Source organism: Bos javanicus, chromosome 4 (genome assembly GCF_032452875.1).
Source record: "Bos javanicus breed banteng chromosome 4, ARS-OSU_banteng_1.0, whole genome shotgun sequence".
Taxonomy (NCBI): Eukaryota; Metazoa; Chordata; class Mammalia; order Artiodactyla; family Bovidae; genus Bos; species Bos javanicus.
In genome coordinates this window covers 40825348-40851901 of record NC_083871.1, presented here as the reverse complement: position 1 = coordinate 40851901, position 26554 = coordinate 40825348, and the positions used below count along the sequence as shown (strand labels likewise).

Genomic DNA, 26554 nt, shown 5'->3' with positions numbered 1-26554 from the left:
AAATCTTTGCATGTACTTTTTTCAATTGTTTATTATATAAACTAGTAAAAGAAACATTTGTTTTAAATACTCATCCTTAAGTTAACCAACAAATACATTTTTAAAAATCTTTTGTGTAGAGATCCAGTGACACATGGGATAAACTATAAGATAAATTCATTGTGGGACAAGCATGCACTCCTGCAATCTGAAACTGTTTTAAAGTTTCATAGCTCACATCCCAGGAGATTTTACCTCTGGGCGATGCCTTTTCTAGGTGGAGTCTCCCAGGGACTGTAGCTCTATTCACACATGGGAATAATTACAGATTCTTTGGGAACTTTCTCTGATTTTCTGAACTTATTGGAGATACTTCATGTAGCTCAGCCTTAGTTCCTACCACCATGTTGCCAACACTGTGCAAAGGCATAGTGCTTATACGTTCATTCTAGAAACACTCTGTAGATATGACAGCAAGGAAGAAACAGAAAAATTATATTCTTCTTTTTTTCAAAGAAAGCCCACATATAGATACATTCTGAATTCTACAAAAGGAATAGAATTTATGATCTATGAACTGACAGGATACAGCTGATCTCCCTACAGATTCAAGAGAAGTATGTGATTAGTGATATCTTAAAACACATTTTTTATGTTCTGTTCTTGATGTTAAGTCCCAATAATTAGTCTTCTTTCCTGCCCTTTTGTTCTCTAAACGTCAGTACTTTAAGCAAGCAATAAATTACTAGAGACATCGATGTTTTGTCTGTTTCTTAAGATGAAACAATAAAGAATGAAGTTTAATCTAAAATTAGCAAATAAAATTTTAACATGTAAGAAGCTGCAATATTCTGTTATTAACACTGTTGATATGTTTGTGTGTATAAATAATTTCTATCTCATAAACAAGATAGAAAAAAAACAAAAAAAATATTTTTTTGTTGTTCTAGAATAGTTGTGTAATACACTGCACAACTATTATCCCTCTCAGGACCTCATTTTCCTCATTTGTTTATCTCCAAACCATCTTCAAGTATATATGTATTTCTCTCTTCTTTTTCATTTTAATAATATGTAAAATAAAATAATAGGGCTTCCCTGGAAACTCAGATGGTAAAGAATCTGCCTGCAATTTGGGAGACCTGGGTTTGATCCCTGGGTTGGGAAGATTCTCTGGAGAAGAGAATGGCTACCCACTCCAGTAATTTCCCTGGAGAATTCCATGGGCAGAACAGCCTGGCGGGCTACAGTCCATAGGGTCACAAAGAGTTGGACAGGACTAAGCGACTAACACACAAAATAAAACATTAACAGAATAGAATATACATTTTGGCTCCTATGTTGAATATCATTCTATTTAGCAACTATTATTCTTTCTTCTTTTAATAAGCCATCTTCACAAAACACCAGATATTTTCATCTATTGTAACCTCATTACTGGTAACTATCTTGTAAATACTCTAAGACATGTATCTATAAAATGATTATAAACTTTCCACAGAGGAATTATAGTAAAATTTGTATGTGAAATGATACATATGGTTTCTAAAAAGAAACTGCATTATTAAGAAAATCAGGTAAGCAAGAAAAACTTTTTACCTGCTACAAATAGCCACATTTGAGAGAAGAGTGGGGTCAAACCACATTTTTTTGAAGATGAACATAAGTGAAAGAGCTGTTGGATAGAATGTGCTGAGTAACCTGAACTTTTCTCTTATGTATCCAGTGCATGTCTGACATAATGCCTCGTTCCTGCACTGCTTGAATGAATAAAACTACAATTGACCTTTGGGAGGGGGGGAAGATTTAAACTTCATGGTTCCAATTTTATGCAGATTTTTTTCAATAAAAGCTAAATTACTGCCCAAACCACAATGGCTGATTGGTTGAATCCATGCATACAGGACACAGATAAGTAGGACTGATTGTATAGTTACAACCTAGATTTTCTACTGTGCACAGGATCCGTGCCTGTAACTCCTCTGTGATATTCAAGGGTCAATCAACTCTATTTGGAATTTATAGTATGAACACAAGTATGACAATGACAGGAATATTTACTCATGGTGACAAGGCACTGAAGCACAATAAATGAACCCAAGTACAGTAATCCCTCCTTTACCGACGGGTGTGGGGGATACATTCCATCACCTTCAGCTTGTGCCTGAAACCACGGATAGCACCAAACCCTAAGTAGTCCCCCGTTATTCAAGATTTTGCTTTGCACAGTTTCAGTTACCCTCAGTTGACCTTATTTAAGTGTGGGTACCTGAAACCACAGAAAGCAAAGCTGCTGATGTGATAAAGGAGGAATACACTTATGTGAAATACCCTGCATTTTCTTAGAGGGAGAAAAAAAATGGAAAACTTACATCAAGGTGACAAGAGTGAGTCAGGCAACTCAAAATCTGAAAAAGTACATAAACTCAATTTCTGTCAAAAATACCAGCACATGTATTCAGGAATATTGGGCTTCCCTGGTGGCTCACACAGTAAAGAATCTGCCTGCAATGCAGGAGACCCGGGTTTAACTTCTGGGTCGGGAAGATCCCCTGCAGAAGGGAGTGGCAACCCACTCCAGCATTCTTGCCTGGAAAATCCCATGGACACAGGAGCCTGGTGGACTACAGTCCATGGGGTCTCGAGTTGGACACGACTGAGTGATGAAGACTATGCAGGAATATTAGATTATATCTAATTATATTAATATTATATCTTAGCTTATATATCATCCAGACCAGTATTAGACTAGTAACTAACTATGCAATTCGAAATAATAAATTATTGACACTTCTCTTTTCTGATGAACTTGACTCAACAGTAGTGGGCTGTGTGCACTATCTCACTTCAATTTTAAGTTCAAAGCAGACAGAGGCTAAGCAGTACCCAGGTCTGCCCATGACTTGACATCTCTGGACTCAGGGTCCTTGGATATCTAGTAATGAGTTTTTAGGTTTAGAGAGGGGGGCAATGAAGAACATGTGCCCCCTGTGTCATCCAGTGGACTTTCTTGGGATCTTTTTTCCCCTTGGGACCCTTCCCTGTAGTCCATGGGCTGCGTGAATAAAGGAGAATGATTCTAGGAAAAACAGATTCTCAACTAGGTGATGGCATAAAATCTGAAAAGGGGCAAATATACACACATACATCCATTTTTAGCAGTGACATAATTAAAATTTTTAAATCACTTGTATTCCATCTGTCAGACCTGCAAAGAACATGGAGGTCTTGGGTTCCCACCACTGCTGTAATCAAAGTCACTTTGCCTGGTCTTCCGTGTAAGAATTTGAGTGAAGAACCAGTTAAGCTGCTTATATTAAAAACTCCAGATATTATGTTAGCACCTTATGTTACACATAAGGAATTAAGAGGCATAGAGAGATTAAGTGGTGGCAAATCAGCCTCTGGTTTCATTGTCAGGCCACCAGTCTCAATCACACAAAATATAAAATCCTTGTATTTTGATGACTACTTAAGGTATAACATGTATTTGAGAAATGGGGAATAGTCTATGAAATGGGTATTCAATAAAATATTATTTAATAACCCCCCGAATATGATCCCATTTGTATCTGCACAGAATATTTGGATGACTTTCTCTACTTAAAAATGACAATGACTGTTTACGAGATTATGTTCCATGAACACTTTAAGTGGCTGTAAAATTAGACTTCACAAAGAAGATTCTACCTGAGAATATATAGTCATTATTATCAGGTTTACCTAACTCATTCCATTGCATTATGATAACCCTGGCCAAAGTCACAGGAGGTAGCATGTTGCTCTTCATCTTTCACCCCTAAAGTTAGTAAAAAGCCCACTCTACTTGCTCAGTGACACATAATTTCCGCAGGATAAAATAAGTCACTTGTTTAGGCTTGTGAGTTTTTCATTTACACTTGGAAAAAAAAAAAAAAGACACTAATGACCATTTAAGCTTCTTAGCCACCAGGACATCAGTGTGAATCAGTCTGTTCATCCTGATTTACAGTGGAAGTATCCTAAGACAAGAAGCACAAGCTGGAATCAAGATTGCCGGGAGAAAGATCAATAACCTCAGATATGCAGATGACACCACCCTTATGGCAGAAAGTAAAGAGGAACTAAAAAGCCTCTTGATGAAAGTGAAAGAGCAGAGTGAAAAAGTTGGCTTCAAGCTCAACATTCAGAAAACTAAGATCATGGCATCCAGTCCCATCACTTCATGGCAGATAGATGGGGAAACAGTGGAAACAGTATCAGATTTTATTTTGGGGGGCTCCAAAATCACTGCAAATGGTGATTGTAGCCATGAAGTTAAAAGACACTTACTCCTTGGAAGGAAAGTTACGACCAACCTAGATAGCATATTCAAAAGCAGAGACATTACTTTGCCAACAAAGGTCCGTTTAATCAAGGCTATGGTTTTTCCAGTGGTCATGTATGGATGTGAGAGTTGGACTGTGAAGAAAGCTGAGCACCGAAGAACTGATGCTTTTGAACTGTGGTGTTGGAGAAGACTCTTGAGAGTTCCCTTGGACTGCAAGGAGATCCAACCAGTCCATCCTAAAGGAGATTAGTCCTGGGTGTTCACTGGAAGGACTGATGCTGAAGCTGAAACTCCAATACTTTGGCCACCTTATGCGAAGAGCTGACTCATTGGAAAAGACCCTGATGCTGGGAGGGATTGGGGGCAGGAGGAGAAGGGGACGACAGAGCATGAGATGGCTGGATGGCATCACCAACTTAATGGACATGAGTTTGAGTGAACTCTGGGAGTTGGTGATGGGCAGGGAGGCCTGGTGTGCTGTGATTCATGGGGTCGCAGAGTTGGACACGACTGAGTGACTGAACTGAACTGATCCTAAGACAGGTACAGGAAGATCTTAACAGATAAAAGCAAAAAATTAACACATTACCATGAAAAATTTTCTAACATTTTTTCTGTCCAAATTTTGTGGAAAGTCTAATTTCCCTTATTTTCTTAGCCACATATGTAATAATTATGAAAAAAATGATTACTAAAGTGGAAAAAATACTAATAAATTCATAAGAATGATACTACCACAACAAAGCTGTGGAAGGGAAAATGTAAGACAACAAAAATATAATTAATATTATACTTATAAGCTTGACAAAAATACTATATGTATGTCTTTTTTGTCTATAGCCTTCATTCTGTTGGCATTTTTGTTTTTCTTGGCTGGGGCATTCTGAAGTAGGGAATATTTGATTAAAAGTTACAAAGCACACCTTATCAATGTCAGGTCAACTTGATTTAAAAAAAATTCTTCTGTAACCAAAATAGCTCAAATGAGTATGTTTTCAAATGTTAGAATAATAAATTATGTGTTACAATAGGACCTATTCATTCCACTAAGTATTTTCTTGCAATTTTTATGAAATATACATATCTCATATAAATATACCAAAGATGAGACTGACTAGATAAAACACATACTCACACCACGTAGTTGATTTTAACAGAATTGGCACAAATCAGTTGCCCATGGCAAAAAGAACTGTATTCCACTCAAATGTGTTTTTTATATATATGTGTATACACACACACTACACACGAGATTTGTAAGAAAACAAGGCCTGTCACAGAAGCTAGTCAACAACTACCTTAAATATTTCTTGAAATTCTTTTCACCGTTAGATTATCTAAAAGGCATTATTAAAAATGAAATTGAAAATAGTCTTCTTAAAACTGCAATATTTTCAAATGTAAGAAAGAATTTAAGCATGAACTAAGTACTCGTGAAAATGAAATTTTCTTTAAATAATGTTTACAATTTTGATGACAGTAGAGAGCAATCTAGTATTAATTTTATGGACAATGTATTTTCCCAGTTCACAGATGCATTTTTGTTTTAACTGATAGCTTACAATTATTAGAAGAATTGATTCCTTCTGAGACTCATCATATCATTGCCTGTAAAATCTGTATCTTTCTACCTGTGAAGAATGTATAGTAAAAGAAAACACCTGTCACCACACTCGCTTAGCATTTAGAAGGAAAACACATCTGTACACTCGCATTCAGTTTGCAGGAGAACTCCAGGTAGGGTGTGGAAGCAAGACAAAGGGTGCTGCTGCTAAGTCGCTTCAGTCGTGTCCGACTCTGTGCGACCCCAGAGACGGCAGCCCACCAGCCTCCCCCGTCCCTGGGATTCTCCAGGCAAGATCACTGGAGTGGGTTGCCATTTCCTTCTCCAATGCATGAGAGGGAAAAGGGAAAGTGAAGTCGCTCAGTCCTGTCCGACTCTTAGCGACCCCATGGACTGCCGCCTACCAGGCTCCTCCACCCATGGGATTTTCCAGGCAAGAGTACTGGAGTGGGGTGCCATTGCCTTCTCCGGATAAAGGGTGAGGTTACCTATAAGTGTCTCAGGCTGACAAAAGAAGGCAAAAGGTGAGAGTACAGTAAGCACGATTTCCTTAGGTAAGATTTCAGTATGTGAATCATTCAAAGAAGAACATTTTAAAAAGTAGAATTTAAAGAAATGCTCTATGTGACAATATTTATTATTTCTATCACTGGTAGGTAGCTCAAATCAAGAAAAGGGTAAGACCTAGAAAGTTTTCTTTAAAAAAATTATTTATTTATAACTGGCAAAATGATCTGTTTCAGTTGTATGTTTTTCTTGTACTTTGATAATTGTACTGATATTTATGCTTCTGTTTTATGATCTCCTTCCAATGATAGAACCAGACCACTTGGAAACCACCTTCATCAGACCCGAGAGTTTGAAAGAAACAGGTGCTGAATTTTAGCTTTTCCCCTAAACAAGAAATGGGCTGTGATCGAAACTGTGGGCTCATCACTGGTGCTGCCATCGGTGCAGTCCTGGCTGTGTTTGGTGGTATTCTAGTGCCAGTTGGAGACATGCTTATTCAGAAGACAGTTAAAAAGGTACAAGTAGTATCTAGAACGTGTCATTGCTTTTAACTATGTCCAAAGAATATGTTATATGCTTTTTTTGTATACACATATACCATTTTTATTGAAAGATTCTTAAACTCTATTGTGCTTTGAAATTTTCAAGTTTCACATACATGATTTCATATAATCTCATAATAAGCATTTTCCCCCTATTTCTGTATTGTCCCTCTCCTTCCTTCTCCTCACTGGTAACCACTAGTTTGTTTTCTGTGTCTGTGAGTCTTCTCCCCCTTTTTTTTTTTTTCCTGTTCCCCACCCCCCCACCAGTTTGCTGTATTTTTTTACACTCCACATATAAGTGACATCATACAATATTTGTCTTTTTCTGTCTTATTTCAGTTAGGTTAAGGCCCTCCAAGTCCATCTGCATTGAACATGGTTAAATTGCTTTTTTTATAATTGAGAACTATTCCTTTGTGCATATATATATACCACATTTTCTTCATCCATTTATCTGTTGATGGAACTGAAGATGCTTCCACGTCTTGGCAGCTGAAAATAATGCAATTTTGAATATTAGGGTACATGTATGCTCTCAGATTAGCGGGTTTTTCATCTATGTATCCAGAAGTGTAATTTCTGAGTCATATGATAGTTCTATTTTCAGTTTTGTAAGAAATCTCCACACTGTTTTCTACAGTGGCTGAACAAATTTACATTATCAGTGATAATGAATTAGGGTTACCTTTTCTCACCAACATTATGTTATTTGTGCTTTTTTACTGATAGCCATTTTGACAGGTGTGAGGTGATATATCGTTGTGGTTTTGATTTATATTTTCCTGACTATTAAGAGGAACTAAAAAGCCTCTTGATGAAAGTGAAAGTGGAGAGTGAAAAAGTTGGCTTAAAGCTCAACATTCAGAAAATGAAGATCATGGCATCCAGTCCCACCACTTCATGGGAAATAGATCAGGAAACAGTGGAAACAGTGTCAGACTTTATTTTTCTGGGCTCCAAAATCACTACAGATGGTGACTGCAGCCATGAAATTAAAAGATGCTTACTCCTTGGAAGGAAAGTTATGACCAACCTAGATAGCATATTCAAAAGCAGAGACATTACTTTGCCAACAAAGGTTTGTCTAGTCAAGGCTATGGTTTTTCCTGTGGTCATGTATGGATGTGAGAGTTGGACTATGAAGAAGGCTGAGCGCCGAAGAATAGATGCTTTTGAACTGTGGTATTGGAGAAGACTCTTGAGAGTCCCCTGGACTGCAAGGAGATCCAACCAGTCCATTCTGAAGGAGATCAGCCCTGGGATTTCTTTGGAAGGAATGATGCTAAAGCTGAAACTCCAGTACTTTGGCCACCTCATGCGAAGAGTTGACTCATTGGAAAAGACTCTGATGCTGGGAGGGATTAGGGGCAGGAGGAGAAGGGGACGACAGAGGATGAGATGGCTGGATGGCATCACTGACTCGATGGATGTGAGTCTGAGTGAACTCCGGGAGTTGGTGATGGACAGGGAGGCCTGGCGTGCTGCGATTCATGGGGTCTCAAAGAGTCAGACACGACTGAGTGACTGATGTGATCTGATCTGATCTGACTATTAATAAGGTTGAGCATGTTACATGATGTTGGCCATCTGTATTTCCTCTCCAAACAATAAACGCTGGAGAGAATGTGGAGAAAAGGGAACCCTCTAGCACTGCTGGTGAGAATGTAAATTGATTCAGCTACTATGGCAAACAGTACACACATTTCTTTAAAAAACTAGGAATAAAACTACCACACGATCCAGCAATCCCACTACTGGGCATATGTCCTGAGAAAACCATAAATGAAATAGACACATGTACCCCAGTGTTCACTGAAGCACTATTTACAATAGCCAGGACATGGAAACAACCTAGATGCTCGTTGACAAGATGAATAGATAAAGAAGTTGTGATACATATATACAATGAAATATTACTCAGCCATAAAAAGCAACAGATTTGAGTCAGTTCTAGTGAGGTGGGTGAATCTAGAGCCTGCTACACAGAGTGAAGTAAGTCAGAAAGAGAAAACCAAATATTGTATATTAATGCATATATATAGAATCTAGAAAAATGGTACTGATCAACCTATTTGCAAGGCAGGAACAGAAACTCAGACATAAAGACTAGACTTATGGACACAGAGGTGGAAGGAGAATATGGGACAAACAGAGAAGAGTACTGAAATATATATATTACCATATGCAAAATAGATAGTTAATGTGAAGTCGTGGTATAATGCAGGGAGCTCCACCTGCTGCTCTGTGATAAATAGATGGGTAAAAGGTGGGAGGGAGGTTGAAGAGGGAGGAAACATGTATACCTGTAGCTGATTCATGTTGATATATGGCAGAAACCAACCCAACACTGTAAAGCAGTTATTCTCCAATTAAAAATAAATTTTAAAAAAAGACACAAGTACACCAACATTCAGTTCAGTCACTCAGTCATGTTCGATTCTTTGCAACCCCATGAACCGCAGCATGCCACGCCTCCCTATCCATCACCAATTCCAGGAGTTTACCCAAACTCATGTCCATTGAGTCGTGATGCCATCCAACCATGTCATCCTTTGTTGTCCCCTTCTCCTCCTGCCCTCAATCTTTCCCAGAATCAGGCTCTTTTCAAATGAGTCAGCTCTTCACGTGAGGTGGCCAAGATATTGCAACTTCAGCTTCAGCATCAATCCTTCCAATGAATATTCAGGATTGATTTCCTTTAGCATTGACTGGTTGGATCTCCTTGCAGTCCAAGGGACTCTCAAGAGTCTTCTCCAACACCACAGTTCAAAAGCATCAATTCTTCAGCACTCAGCTTTCTCTATACTCCAACTCTCACATCCATACATGACTACTGGAAAAACCATAGCCTTGACTAGACGGACCTTTGTTGGCAAAGTAATGTCTCTGCTTTTGAATATGCTATCTAGGTTGGTCATAATCTTCCTTCCAAGGAGTAAGCATCTTTTAATTTCATGGCTGCAATCACCATCTGCAGTGATTTTGGAGCCCAGAAAAATAAAAAGTCAGCCACTGTTTCCACTGTTTCCCCATTTATTTGCCATGAAGTGATGGGACCAGATGCCATGATCTAAGTTTTCTGAATGTTGAGCTTTAAGTCAACTTTTTCACTCTCCTCTTTCACTTTCATCAAGAGGCTCTTTAGCTCTTCTTCACTTTCTGCCATAAGGGTGGTGTCATCTGCATATCTGAGGTTATTGATATTTCTCCTGGGAATCTTAATTCCAGCCTGTGCTTCTTCCAGCCCAGCACTTCTCATGATGTACTCTGCATATAAGTTAAATAAGCAGGGTGACAATATACAGCCTGACATACTCCTTTTCCTATTTGGAACCAGTCGGTTTTACCATGTCCAGTTCTAACTGTTGCTTCCTGACCTGCATACAAATTTCTCAAGAGGCAGATCAGGTACTCTGGTATTCCCATCTCTTTCAGAATATTCCACCATTTATTGTGAATCACACAGTCAAAGGCTTTGGCATAGTTAATAAGGCAGAAATAGATGTTTTTCTGGAACTCTCTTGCTTTTTTGATGATCCAGCAGATGTTGGCAATTTGATCTCTGATTCCTCTGCCTTTTCTAAAACCAGCTTGAACACCTGGAAGTTCATGGTTCACGTATTGCTGAAGCCTGGCTTGGAGAATTTTGAGCATTACCTTGCTACCATGTGAGATGAGTGCAATTGTGCAGTAGTTTTAACATTCTTTGGCATTGCCTTTCTTTGGGATTGGGATGAAAACTGACCTTTTCCAGTCCTGTGGCCATTGCTGAGTTTTCCAAATTGGCTGGCATATTGAGTGCAGCACTTTCACAGCATCAACTTTCAGGATTTGAAATAGCTCAACTGGAATTCCATCACCTCCACTAGCTTTGTTTGTAGTGATGTTTCCTAAGACCCACTTGACTTCACATTCTAGGATGTCTGGCACCAATGTTCACTGCAGCACTATTTACAATAGCCAGGACATGGAAACAACCTAGATATCCATTGAGAGATTAATGGATAAAGAAATTAAGGTACACATATACTATGGAATATTATATAGCCATATAAAGAAGTGCAGAGAAGGCAATGGCACCCCACTCCAGTACTCTTGCTTGGAAAATCCCATGGATGGAGGAGCCTGGTAGGCTGCAGTCCATGGGGTCGCTAAGAGTCGGACACGACTGAGCGACTTCACTTTCACTTTTCACTTTCATGCACTGGAGAAGGAAATGGCAACCCACTCCAGTGTTCTTGCCTGGAGAATCCCAGGGTTGGGGGAGCCTGGTGGGCTGCCGTCTATGGGGTCGCACAGAGTTGGACACGACTGAAGTGACTTAGCATAGCATAGCAGTAGCATAAAGAAGTGAAACTGGGTCATTTGCAGTGATGTGGATGAATCTAGAGTCTGTCATTCAGAGTGAAGTAAGTCAGAAAGAAAACTAATATGAACACACATACACACATATATATATGGAATCTAGACAAATGGTACTGATGAATCTATTTTCACGGCAGGAATAAAGATGCAGATGTAGGGGAGACTTGTGGATACAGTGGAGGAAGAAGGCAGGACAAATTGAGAGAGTAGCATTTATATATATATATGTATAAAGATATATATATATATATATAAAATCATGTATAAAACAGATAGCTAGTAGGAAGCTGCTGTGTAACACAGGGAACTCAGTATGGTGCTCAGTGATGATCTAGAGGGGTGGGATGCGGGAGGCAGCGGGAGGGAGAGGACAGATGTATATAGCTGATTAACACTGTACAGCAGAAACTAATGCAACATTCTAAGGCGAGTGTCCTCCAATTTTAAAATATATCCCATGATAGATAATAATGGAAAAGACTATTTAAAAAGAATGTATATTTAGGTATAACTGAATCACTATGCTCTATATGGAGACGGAAATGGCAATCCACTTCGTATTCTTGCCTGGAGAATCCCATGGACAGAGGAACCTGGAGGGCTGTAGTCCATGATATTGCGGAGAATCAGACACAAATGAGTGACTAACACACACATGCTCTATATAGAAATTAAGAACATTATAAATCAATTATACTTCAGTAAAAATAAATAAAATTTTAAAAATATACTAAGTTCTTTTGCCTATTTTTAAAATGGATTGTTCTGTTTTTTCTTTTTTTATATTGAGTTGCATGAGATATCTATATATTTTTGACATTAACCTCTTACCCACGGTCTTATCATTTTTAAACAGTTTCTCCCCTTCAGTAAGCTGTCTTCACTTCAGCAATCTTTCCTCTGCTGTACCAAAGCTTTTAAGAAAACTGGGTCTCATTTTTTTAATATTCATTTTTATTCCTTTGCTTTTGGAGACAGAAAGAAAGGGATTTATGTCACAGTGTCCTATCTACCTTTCCTTCTAAAAGTTTCATGGGTATACAGCTTTAAGTTTAGGTCTTTAATCCATTTTGAGCTTATTTTTGTATATGGTATGACGGAGTATTCTAATTTCATTAATTTATAATGAGACTATTCAGCTTTCCCAGCACCAATTGGTGAAGAAACGGTCTTCTTTTCCTGGTGATCAGATGCTAAAGAAATTACCCGCAAAACAAGCAACCCCGCATTGGTCCCTGGGTTAGGAAGATCCCCTGGAGAAAGGAATGGCTACCCACTCCAGTATTCTTGTCTGGGAAATCCCATGGACAGAGGATCTTAGAGGATTACAGTCCATGGGATCACAAAGAGTTGGACATGACTGAGTGACTAACACTTTCACTTTCATTGTAAGTTCTTGCCTCCTCTGTTGAAGACTGATTGATCATAGATGTGTGGATTTATTTCTGGGTTCTCTATTCTGCTCCTTTCATCTATATGTCTGTTTTTTGTGACAGTACAATACTATTTTCATTATTGCAGCTTTGTATAATTCTCTGAACTCAGGAAGCTTGATAATTCCAGCTCCATTTTTTTTTTTTCTCAATATTGTTTTGGCTATTTGGGAACTTCTTGTTTCTATACAGATTTTCAAATTATTTGTTGTACTACTCTGAAAAATGCCATTGCTACTTAGTAGGGATTACACTGAATCTCTAGTCTGCCTTGGGTAGTATGGTCATTTTAATAATGTTATTTCATCCAATCCAAGAACACAGTATCTTTGTATCTGCTTGTATGTTCTTTATCTGTCTCTCAGCTTTCCAAGTATAGGTCTGTTATCTCCTGAGGTAGATTTATTTCTAGGTATTATATCTTTTTTGATGCAATGGTAAATAGGACTGTTTCCTTAATTTCCCTTTCTGATAGTTCACTGTTAACTGTATAGAAATGCAACAGATTTCTGTATATTAATTTTCTATCCTGAATGTTTACTGAATTCACTGATGAACTCTAGTAGTTTTCTAGATGGCATGTTTAAGATTTTCTATGCATAATATATGTCATCTGTAAAAGTAACAGTTTTACTTCTTCCTTTCCAATTTCCTTTTCTTTCCTTTCTTCTCTGATTGGTACAGCTAGGACTTCCAAAACTACATTGAACAGAAGTGGAAATAGTGTTCATCTTTGTCTTGTTCCTTATCTTAGAGGAAATACTTTCAGCTTCTCTTCATTGAGTATGATGTTAGCTATGATGGATCATGCCTTTATTATGTTGAGGAGGTTACCTCTATGCCTACCTCCTGGAAAATTTTTATCATAAATGGATGTCAAATTTTATCTAAAAAGTTTCCTGCAACTATTGAGATTATCATACAGTTGTCATTCTTCATTAGTTAATATGGTATATCACATTGGTTGATTTGAAGATAGTGAAAAATCCTTCCATCACCAGAATAAATGCCACCTGATCATATGGATGATCCTTTTAATGTATTGTTACATTCCATTACTATATTATTAAGGGTGTTTACATTTATGTTCATCAGTGATATTGACTTTTGGTTCCCTTTTTTTTTTCTTTTACTTGGTTTCTCTGGTTTTGGTATCAGGGTGATGCTGGCCTCATAGAATGAGTTCAGAAGTATTCCTTCCTCTGAAATTTTTGGGACTAGTCTCAGAAGGAGAGGTAGTTACCATGGCTGTAAGTGTTTAGCAGAGTTCAACTGCAAGGCCATCAGATCCTATACTTTTATTTGTTGGGAGTTTTTAATTTGCTGATTCAATTCATTACTGGTAATTGGTCTTTTCATATTTTTTATTTCTTCTTGGTTTAGTCTTGAGATACTGTATCTAGAATTTGTCTTTTCTTAGATTAGGCTGTCCATTTTATTGGCACAGTTGTTCACAGTAGCCTCTTATGATCTTTTGTACTTCTATGGTGTCAGTGATAACTTCCACTTTTACATTTCTAATTTTACTGATTTAGATCATTTCTGTTTTTTTCTTGATGAGTCTGGCTAAAGGATTATCAACTTTATCTTTTCAAAGAGTCAGCTTTTAGTTCCATTGATCTTCTGTATTTTTTAAGTTTCTATTTCTGATGTTTATGATTCCTTCCCTTCTACTTTTTGTTCTTATTTCTTTAGTTTCTTTAGGTGTAAGTTTAGGTTGTTTGAGATTTTTTTCTTGTTTCCTGAGGTAAATTTGTAAACTTTCCTCTTAAAACTGCCTTTGCTGCAAACCACTGATTTTGGATCATGTTTTCATTTTCATTTGTCTCTAGGTAATTTTTTATTTCCTCTTTGATTTCTTCAGTAATCCATTGGTTGTTTAGTATCATACTGTTTAGCTTCTCTGTGATTTTTTAAGAAAATTTCTGCAGTTTTTTTTTCTTCTTTCAGTTTATTTCAAGTCTCATCACATTGTTGGGAAAGGTGCTTAAAAGTATTTAAATTTTCTTACATTTATCAAGGTTTCTTTTGTAACCTAGTATGGAATTTTTCCTGGACAGTGTTCCACATGCAACTGAAATGAAAGTATATTCTGTTTTTGAGTGGAATGTTCATATATGTATATACATATATGTACGTCTAGTCAAGGCTATGGTTTTTCCTGTGGTCATGTATGGATGTGAGAATTGGACTGTGAAGAAGGCTGAGCGCTGAAGAATTGATGCTTTTGAACTGTGGTGTTGGAAAAGACTCTTGAGAGTCCCTTGGACTGCAAGGAGATCCAACCAGTCCATTCTGAAGGAGATCAGCCCTGGGATTTCTTTGGAAGGAATGATGCTAAAGCTGAAACTCCAGTACTTTGGCCACCTCATGTGAAGAGTTGACTCGTTGGAAAAGACTCTGCTGCTGGGAGGGATTGGGGGCAAGAGGAGAAGGGGACGACAGAGGATGAGATGGCTGGATGGCATCACTGACTTGATGGACGTGAGTCTGAGTGAACTCCGGGAGTTGGTGATGGACAGGGAGGCCTGGCGTGCTGCGATTCATGGGGTCGCAAAGAGTCGGACACAACTGAGCGACTGAACTGAAACTGATGTTTGGCAAATATATATTTACAGATATTATATCTTCTTGGATTGATCCCTAGATCATTATGGAGTATCTTTCTCTGTGTCTTATAACAGTCTATATTTTTAAATCCATTTTGTCTGATGTAAGTATTGCTATTCTGGCTTTCTTTTGCATTTCATTTGCATGGAATACCCTTTTCCATCCCTCGTTTTAGTCTGTGTATCTTTAGATCTGAAGTGAATCTCATATCACAACATGTATATGGGTCTGTTTTAGTATCCATTTAGACATTCTATTTTTTGTTTGAAACATTAAGTCCATATATATTTAATGTAATTATTGATATCTAAGTTCTTGTTGCCACTTGTTAATATTATGGATATGTTTTTGTAGGACTTTATTTTTCTCTTTCTTCTTTTGCTCTCTTCTCTTATGATTTGATGCCTATCTTTACTGTTATGGGACTTCCCTGGTGGCTCAGATGGTAAAGCGTATGCCTACAGTGCAGAAGAACTGGGTTCGTTCCCTGGGTTGGGAAGATCCCCTGGAGAAGGGCATGACAACCCACTCCAGTATTCTTCCTGGAAAATCCCATGGACGGAGGAGCCTGGTGGGCTACAGTCCATGGGGTCACAAGGAGTCGGACACGACTGAGTGACTTCACTTTCTGACTTTCTGACTTTTTATTATTATGATTTCCTCCTTTTTCTTTTTCATATGTATATGTGTTTTAGATCTTTGGTTTATGATTACCATGTGGTAATTGTATAGTAGTCTATTTACATATGCACTATTGTCTTAGGTTGTTGATCTCATTTTCAAATGCATTTTCAAAATCCTGCATTTGTATTCTCCTCCTCTCACAATGACTTTTTGATATATTTTAGATCTACTTATTTTCTGTATCTCTTAACTGATTATTAATTGCTTTTAATTATGTCCACAGAATATACTGATATGTTTTTGAATAAGAAACAAGTAACTGTATTTTGTGACAGTACATTTAGAAAAGTAGCTGTACTCTGGTTAATACTGAAAAAAGTAAAATCACATTTCTTATATATAACTTAAGCATAATTATAGTTAATATTAACACATGAATATCTGGAAAAACTGGTAAAAATCTTGTACTTACCATACTGCTTTTTAAAATACGTGTAATATATGACTGTCTTATTTCCTTTTGATGAAGCTTTAAACTTGACTCCCAGAAAATACTTTCAGAAATGAAATGTAGGACATATCCCATCATATACTTAACAAAAAGGCTATAGTTTTAACTAAAAATACAGTGACTTGATATACAGACTTTGTACAACAACATTTTCTTTAGAGAAAACAGAGTCAGTTCTAACACAGAGTCTATAACTCATATTATGGAAAGTCTTCAGAGTAGAAAAGTCACAATAATCTTCCAGTGCATCATATTTTATATTCAGATTACTTTTCCAATATATAATTGATGATCAATATTTCAACAGTGGTAATCTATTCTTTTATTATTCAAGATAGTATAGACATAGATTCTCATTAGATGACAAGAAAGGTGTACTATCAATTTTCTAGTTCTAAGTTAGCCGCTCAGTCATGTCTGACTCTTTGCAACCCCATGGACTATAAAGTCCATGGAATTCTCCAGGCCAGAATACTACAGTGGGTTGCCTTTTCCTCCTTCAGGGGATCTTCTCAACCCAGGGATCAAACCCAGGTCCTCCACACTGCAGGCAGATTCTTTACCTGCTGAGTCACCAGGGAAGCCCTCTGATTTCTTTAGTGTTTATTTAATATTTTCCCTCTAAATTCACAATGCTAATCCTGAGGAAATAGGAGTTTTCAGACATTAGAAATTTGCTTTTGCATAGAGACTAAGACAGAATAAAATAAATATTTACTTCAAGAAATATCTTTCAATTGGGGAAAAAGTGTATTAGTTAAAAAAAAAAAAAAGGAGACCTGTGAAATTTTACCATTGAATTCTAAAGTATATAATATGGAAACATAAATGTAATTTATTTGCTTAATATAAATTTATTTTAATTGGAGGCTATATAAATGTAATTTAGAAAGAGAACTTTCTCAGAGCAATAAATAACTTCAGTAAAAATGTGAGACTTGAGTTTAATTTTGAAGTATAAAACTTTGAACATCCAAAGAGGGCTGCAAATAAAGGGGTCAAAGAACAGGCTAATATAATGGATAAAGTAGTGCAAATGTAACTAAACGTTGTGAGAAGGGAAGGACAAGTGTAGAAAATGTGCCAAAAATATAGGCTTAAGAAGAGAGAAGATTAAAAAGAGAACAATGAGGGTAAGATTTAGGATGCTTTGAATATCAGAATAGGTGAAACTGAAACCCCAATATTTTGGCAACCTGACGCAAAGAATCGACTCACTGGAAAACTCCCTGATGCTGAGAAAGATTGAAGGCAGGAGAAGGGGATGACAGAGGATGAGATGATTGGAAGGCATCACTGATGCGACGGACATGAGTGTGGGTAGGCTCCTGGAGTTGGTGATGGACAGGGAAGCCTGGTGTCCTGCAGTCCATGGGTTTGCAAAAAGTTGGACATGACTGAGAGACTGAACTGAACAGAGTATCAGAATATTTAATTAATGATGGGACAGACAATAGTAGTTGGTGTTTATTTTCCATTATATATTGGATATAAAAATCTGCATTTAGAGATTGATATCAAGGGACGGGGGAGCCTGGTGGGCTGCCGTCTATGGGGTCGCACAGAGTTGGACACGACTGAAGCAACTTAGCAGCAGGCATGGTTGCCTCAAGAGAACACACTGGCCATAGCAAACACATTTTACCAACAATACAAGAGATGACGCTACACACGGACATCTCAAAATGGTCAATACCAAAATTAGAATGATTATATTCTTTGCAGCCAAAAAGAGAGAAGCTCTATGTAGTCAGCAAAAACAAGACCTGGATCTGACTATGGCTCAGATAATTAGCTCCTTATTGCAAAATTCAGGCTTAAATGGGAGAAACTAGGGAAAACCACTAGGCCATTCATGTATGACCTAAATCACATGCCTTATGATTACACAGTGGAGTGTGACAAATAGATTCAAGAGATTAGATTTGGTAGACAAGAGTGTCTGAGGAACTATGGATGGAGGCCCATAACATTATACCGGAGGTGATTACCAAAACCATCCCCAAGAAAAAGAAATGTAACAAGGCAAATGATTGCAAGAGGAAGCCTTAAAATAGCTGAGAAAAAAAGAGAAGCAAAAGGCAAAGGGGAAAGAGAAAGATATATCCGTGTGAATGCAGAGCTACAGAGAACAGAAAGGAGAATAGGAAAGCCATCCTAAAGTGAACAATGCAAAGTAGAGGAAAACAATAGAACTAGAAAGACTAGAGATCTCTTCAAGAAAATCAGAGATACCAAGGGAACATTTCATGCAAAAATGGGCACAATAAAGGACAGAAATGGCTAGGACTCAACAGAAGTAGACGAGATTAAGAACAGGTGGCAAGAATACACAGAACTATACAAAAAATACCTTATGACCCAGATAACCACAGAAGTGTGATCACTCGTCTAAAACCAGACATCTTAGAGTGTGAAGTCAAGTGGACCTTAAGGAACTATTACTACAAACAAAACTAATGGAGGTGACAGAATTCTAGCTAAGCTATTTCAAATGCTAAAAGATGATGCTGTTAATGTGCTGCACTTAATATGCCAGCAAATTTGGAAAACTCAACAGTGGCCACAGGATTGGAAAAGGTCAGTTTTCATTCCAATCCCAAAGAAGGGCAATGCCAAAAAACTTCAAACTACCATACAATTATGCTCCTTTCACATGCTAGCAAGATAATGCTCAAAATCCCTCAAGCCAAGCCTCAACACTACATGAACTAAGAACTTCCTAATGTACAAGCCGAGTTTAGAAAAGGCAGAGGAACCAGAGATCAAATTGCCAGCATCCATTGAATCACAGAAAAAGCAAGAGAATTTCAGAAAAAAACCCTTCTACCTCTGCCTTCTCTGACTATGTTAAACCTTTTGACTGTGGTTTACAACAAACTGGAAATTTTTTCAAGAGATGGAAATACCAGACCACCTTACCTTCCTCCTGAGAAACTCATACACAGGTCAAGAAGCAATAGTTAGAACAGGACATGAAACAACAGACTGGTTCAAAATTGGGAAAGGAGTACGACAAGGCTGTATATCATCACCCTGCTCATTTAACTTCTATGCAGTGTATATCCTGCAAAATGCTGGGCTGGATGAATCAGAAGTTGGACTCAAGATTGCCGGGAGAAATATCAACAACCTGAGACAAGCAGATGATACCACTCTAATGGCAGAAAGCAAAGAGGAACTAATGGCAGAAAGGCAGAAGGAGAAGGGAGTGACACAGGATGAGATGGTTGGATAACATTAACAACTCAACGGACATGAGTTTAAGAAAATTCTAGGAGACCTTGAAGGATAGGGAAGCCTGGCATGCTGCAGTCCATGGGGTAGCAAAGAGTTGAACAACAACAAAAGAGCTTCATTAAATAACCCTAAATTACTTTGCATTTAGTATATTTTGTTTTTCAGTCGCTAAGTCATGTTCAACTCTTTGTGACTTCATGGACTGCAGCATGCCACGTCCCTCACAGACATGCTATTTCTACTACTAACAGCTTCATCCAGAGAACAGAATGGCTACTCACTCCAGTATTCTTGCCTGGAGAATTCCATTGACAGCGGAGACTGGTGGGCTGCTGGCCATGGGGTCACAAAGAGTCGGACATGACTGAAGAGATTTAGCAAGCAAGCAATATGCATAAATATTCATCTAGTCTTCACAAATACCTATGAGAACATATTATTATTTTTCCCATTTTACAGTCACAAGAGCTTAAACTGACTTGCACTCTCACCTAGCCAAAAAGAGGATGAGCCAATTTCCAAACGTAGGCAATCTGGAGAGACTAGATACTTTCCATAGTCTCGAACTGTATAATTCTGAAATATAAAGTGTTGGAAATTGAGGAGACTAAAAACAAGAAAACCAACAAAAGTTAGGTAGGACATGATCACTTTCAAGGAGAATTTAAGATTCCCTTTTATAAAGATCTTTGCACAGTGTGTACATAACAAAATGCACTCTGTCTAGAGTGGTGGATATTTTAGAACTAATGGTTGATGAGATGCAATAGGATAAAGGGACTAAAAGGGGAGAGAGAGAGAAGAGTAAAAATAGCAGACTGCAAGATGGCCAATTGTGTTACTGATAGAAATGTATACCTTAGGAGAAAAAAGTTCCAAGGTTTTATAAGCGATTTGAATTAGGCACTCCAGTATTCTTGCCTGGAGAATCCCATGGACAAAGGAGCCTGGCAGACTACAGTCCATGGGGTTGCAAAGAGTCAGATACAACTGAGTTACAAGCACAGGACAAATACTTCCAAAGGTCAGAGCTCAGAGAGATTTAATCTTTACAATAGAGATTACAGATTAAACAGTAAATTTGCTTTACAGAGAATCTGAATGCAGAGACAAAAGAACAGGCAAATTGGTCAACAGTAGGGGTTGCACCTGTGAATTCTGTATAATCCCAGAGCACAAAGTGCCTTACCCCTGCCTTAGGAGCACTTAGATTAATTCTGTTATTTTAAAAATACATACAGTTTAGAACTTGTCAACTTTTATTTACTATTGAAGCCACTGCAGATTACTTGCTTCATTTAAGAAATACCAAATTGAAAGTTATTACCTGTATATAACAGCCATTTTTAAAAAAGAATTAAAGTGCTTAATTATAAAAGATTAGAAAATAATCTCATGTTGTTATCTAATTTTTAAAGTACAGAGTTGAGATTCTATGTTATCTTTTGATTCTAAAAGATGGTACCCTTGAGGAGTTAATTCTTACATAGGTTGATAATGAGTCTGGGGCCCTCAAGGAGGAGAAAGGGGTCCAGAGCTCTCAAGGAAGAGAAAAAGACAGACTTTTTTCTGTATTTCTTTTTCTTAGTCACATAAGACTTTATTTTCTTTAAGCCCAGAGACAATGATTATACAACAAAACAACTCATCTTGCTCAAGGGTATATTTTTCCTTAAGCTCTGTACAAATGATTATATAACAACAATGTATCTTGCTCAAGGATGTGTTTCTCCTTCTTAACAAGAACTAATCCTGTTATCTTATGTAGGAGTGGGTCTGGTTCAGTTCAGTTCAGGAGCGTAGTCCTGTGGACTCTGCAACCGATGGACTGCAGCAAGCCAGGCTTCCCTGTACCTTCCCTGTCCACTCCTGGAGCTTGTTCAAGCTCATGTCCATCAAGTTGATGATGCCATCCAACCATCTCATCCTGTGTCTTCCCCTTCTCCTCCTGCCTTTAATCCTTCCCATTAGGGTCTTTTTCAATGAGTCAGTTCTTTGCATTGGGTGGCCAAAGTACTGGAGCTTCACCTTCAGCATTAGTCCTTCCAGTGAATATTCAGGACAGATTTCCTTTAGGATTGACTGATTTGATCTTGCTCTCCAAGGGACTCTCAAGAGTCTTCTCCAACACCACAGTTCAAAAGCATCAATTCTTCTGTGCTCAGCTTTCTTTACAGTCCAATTCTCACATCCATATTTATTACTGGAAAAATCATAGCTTTGATTATATGGACTTTTGTCAGCAAATTAATGTCTCTGCTTTTTAATATGCTGTCTAGGTTGATCATAGCTTTTTTTCCAAGGAACAAGCATCTTTTAATTTCATGGCTGCAGTCACCATCTGCAGTGATTTTGGAGTCCAAAAAAATAAAGTCTGTCACTGTTTCCATTGTTTCCCCATCTATTTACCATGAAGTGATGGGACTGGATGCCATGATCATTGTTTTTTGGGTGTTGAGGTTTTTTTTTTTAAGTTCAAAGTCTTTTTTTTTTTTTTTTAATTTACAATATTGTATTGGTTTTAGTTTTAAGCCAGCATTTTTGCTCTCCTCTTTCACTTTAATCAAGAGGCTCTTTAGTTCCTCCTCACTTTCTGCCATAAGGGTGGTATCATCTGTGTATCTGATGTTATTGATATTTCTCCCAGCAATCTTGATTCCAGCTTGTGCTTCATCCAGCTCAGCATTTCTCATAATGTACTCTGTATACAAGTTAAATAAGCACGGTGTCAATATACAACCTTGACATATTCCATTTCCAATTTGGAACCAGTCTGTTGTTCCATGACCAGTTCTAACTGTTGCTTCTTGACCTGCATACAGATTTCTCAGGAGGCAGGTAAGGTGGTCTGGTATTCCAATCCCTTGAAGAATTTTCCACACTGATGTGATCCACACAGTCAAAGGCCTTTGTGTAGTCAATAAAGCAGAAGTAGATGTTTTTCTGGAACTCTCTTGATTTTTCAATGATTCAGAGGATGTTGGCAATTTGATCTCTGGTTCTTCTGCCTTTTCCAAATCCAGCTTGAATATCTGGAAACTCACAGTTCACGTACTGTTGAAGCCTGGCTTGGAGAATTTTGAGCATTACTTTGCTAGTGTGTGAGATGAGTGAAATTGTGTGGTAGTCTTTGGCATTACCTTTCTTTGGGACTGGAATGAAAACTGATCTTGTCCAGTGCTGTGGCCACTGTTGAGTTTTCCAAAATTGCTGGCATACTGAATGCAGTACTTTAACAGCATCATCTTTTATGCTTTGAAACAATTCAATTGAATTCCATCACCTCCACTACCTTTGTTTATAGTAATGCTTCCTAAGGCCCACTTGACTTCGCATTCCAGGATGTCTGGCTATAGGTGAGTGATCACAACATCATGGTTATCTGGATCATGAAAATATTTGTTGTATAGTTCATCTATGTATTCTTGCCACCTCTTCTTAATATCTTCTGCTTCTGTTAGGTTCATACTTTTCTGTCCTTTATCAGGCCCATCTTTGCATGAAATGTTCTCTTGGTATCTCTAATTTTCTTGAAGAGATCTCTAGTCTTTCCAATTCTATTGTTTTCCTCTATTTCTTTGCATTGATCAATGAGGAAAGGTTTCTTATCTCTCCTTGCTATTATTTGGAACTCTGCATTTAAATGGGTATGTCTTTTCACCTTTGCCTTTAGCTTCTCCTCTTTTCTCAGCTATTTGTAAGGCCTCCTCAGACAACTATTTTGCTTTTTTGCATTTCTTTTTCTTGGAGATGGTCTTGATCACTGCCTCCTGTACAATGGCACGAACCTCTGTCCATAGTTCTTCAGGTACTCTATCAGATCTTATCCCTTGAATCTATTTGTTACTTCCACTGTATAATTGTAATGGATTTGATTTAGGTCATTCGTGAATGGCCTAGTGGTTTTGCTACTTTCTTCAATTTAAGTCTGAATTTGGCAATAAGGAGTTCATGATCTGAGCCACAGTCAGCTCCCAATCTTGTTTTTGCTGATTGTATAGAGCTTCTCCATCTCTGTTGCAAAGAATATAATCAATCTGATTTTGGTATGACCATCTGGTGATGTCCATGTGTAGTCTTCTCTTGTGTCGTTCCAAGAGGGTGTTTGCTATGACCAGTGTGTTCTCTTGGGAAAACTCTATTAGTCTTTGCCCTGCTTCATGTTGTATTCCAAGGCCAAACTTGCCTGTTAGTCCAGTTATCTCTTGACTTCCTACTTTTGCATTCTAGTCCCCTGTGATGAAAAGGACATCTTCTTTGGGGTCTGGTAAGACCTTTCTCGGAGAAGGCAATGGCACCCCACTCCAGTACTATTGTTAGTCCTATTATCTTAAGATGGATATGGTGGGAGTGGGTCTGGTAAGATCATTCTATTGTTAGTAACCAACTGAAAAAGTATATAAGGCCTTGACAAGACGAGCAAGAGGGGCAGTCTCCGGCCCCCTTCTGATGTCTATGTCAGAAGCTTCCTCTGTCCTTTTTCATTGTAATAAACTTCTGCCACACAAAATTCTGAGTGTCTGAAGCCTGGTCCCTTGTTCCTAAGCTAAATCTTCTTCAGAAATCACAAATCCAACATCGTTCACCATAAGAAATCACCCTGACATGAGCATTTGAAATAGCCTAAAATAATCAATACATTTTATTTCATATATATGTATTTATTTACTCTTTATTTCCAATGTAAATTTTTAGGGACTTCATGCTTTTTATGCATTGTATCTGAAAATTTATTTACCAGTATTTTAGACTATGTTTCCTATTATGTTTGTGTAGGTCCAGCAGGTTTATGCAATTTTGCTAGATAAAGTCAAGGACATGAGCTGCCATGAGTGTGGAAAGTAAAAACCACCAAAAGACTTAAGAAAGAGGACAAAGTTTTATCAATATTTTCAAAGAATAATTCATCACCTTGATTTTGTTAATGTCACTTGATTAATATTTAGTGAATACTGTATAAAATAGGCAATTTAAAATAAATTTGATACTGTTGAACACCAAGAAGGGAATTAAATACTTCTCTTTTTCAGCAATGCACAGTCACACATGTACATAATGCCCACACATATGAGAAACATTTTTGAACATGTAAAAACTGCTTGTAACTAGTCCTAACAAAACAAATTTTAGTAGTGAGCAGAGATAATGAAAATTGTTTTCTGTATGATTCTACTTTTCAAGGAAGCTTTGATTTCACTGGATGGCGAGTCAATATTAAAATGACAGCAGACAGCAAAAGAGACACTGATGTATAGAACAATCTTACGGACTCTGTGGGAGAGGGAGAGGGTGGGAAGATTTGGGAGAATGGCATTGAAACATGTAAAATATCATGTATGAAACGAGATGTCAGTCCAGGTTCGATGCACAATACTGGATGCTTGGGGCTAGAGCACTGGGACGACCCAGAGGGATGGTATGGGGAGGGAGGAGGGAGGAGGGTTCAGGATGGGGAACACATGTATACCTGTGGCAGATTCATTTTGATATTTGGCAAAACTAATACAATTATGTAAAGTTTAAAAATAAAATAAAATAAAATGACAGCAGAAAAAAGCAGCAGATTAAATAGCAGAAAAAGAAGTTTCACAGGGGCTTTCCTGGTGGTCCAGTAGTTAAGAATCTGCCTGCCAGTGCAGAGGACAGGTGTTCAGTACCTTGTCTGGAAAGACCTACATGCCCTGGGGCAACTAAATCCATGAGCCACGACTAAGCCTGAGAGCCCTTGAGCCCTCTGCAACAAGAAAAGCCACCACAATGAGTAGCCCACACACTGCAACTAGAGAAAGCCCACATGCAGCAACATAGACTCAGTGCAGCCAAAAATAATTTTTTTAAGAAAAGAAAGAAATGTCATAGGATTTTATATGAGTTATTGCCACATGAGTGGTTTATACAGTAATGCTAAGAACAAAGTAGTTAGAGCAATCTGGGAAGTAAATGAGATGAGAGTGCTCCCTCTAAAGGTGGATAGGATTTCTATAATAATAGCAGCCAAGGTTTATTGAATGTTTGCTATATGCTAAGACTATACTAAGTGCTAACATTTATTAATTCTTATAACAACATATGAGGATAAATATTTAATTTCACCATATTGCACTGATTTTGACTTTTGAAAATGCTAGTTGTATTAGTTCAACCTAATATTAATATATTATTTATATTAATTGATAATTATTATTAATTTATTATATTAATATTATTACAGCCATTTTACAGATAAGGAAACCGAGGTACAAAGAAATTAAGTAACCTGCCTAAGTTAAATGCTTAGAATGTGACCAAATCAGGGATCAAACTCATAGCATCTATTTCTTTATTAACCACTTTAATCAAGGCTTGAGTAATAAAGTCAATGTACTTGGTCAGGCTGAGAGTAGGCTAAGGATATCTACTCATGGATTAAAATCTGCTATATATGATTCTATCCCTCATTACTGTGTAATATCCTTGGAAAAAGGGACTATACATATTTTATATAAGTATTCTATATACTTAACGCATAGGAAGATATCAAAGACATTGTAACAGTTAAACTAAAGTTGCCTATCATGTGGATGAGTACCATTTTCCCATAAAAGCAATAATCAAGTGACCATGTGACTAGATAGAAGATACTATTCTCTCAAAAATCAGCTTTCAATCTAATGGAGCAAAAAGAAGTTTCAAGGTAAATGGCTTTCAACTTAGCTGGAGACCATGCCATGTAAGAGTCATCTGGCTGGAATCTACCCATTACTAGGGTTTTGTTGGTGCTGTTCAGTGGCTCAGTCATGTCCAACTCTTTGAAACACCATGGACTGCAGCACACCAGGCTTCCCTGTCCTTCAGTAGCTCCTGGAGTTTGATCAAACTCATGAC

At 37.7% G+C, this 26554-nt stretch overlaps 1 protein-coding gene across 1 annotated transcript in view; it reads left to right on the top strand.

Moving 5' to 3' along the window:
• The first annotated feature begins 6740 nt into the window (after nt 1-6740).
• LOC133246725 (platelet glycoprotein 4-like) overlaps nt 6741-26554 on the top strand; it is a 59236-nt gene continuing 39422 nt past the window's right edge. The window contains 1 exon segment of the mRNA XM_061415362.1: nt 6741-6877. Coding sequence (XP_061271346.1) covers nt 6758-6877 — 120 coding nt within the window. The 5' untranslated portion in view covers nt 6741-6757.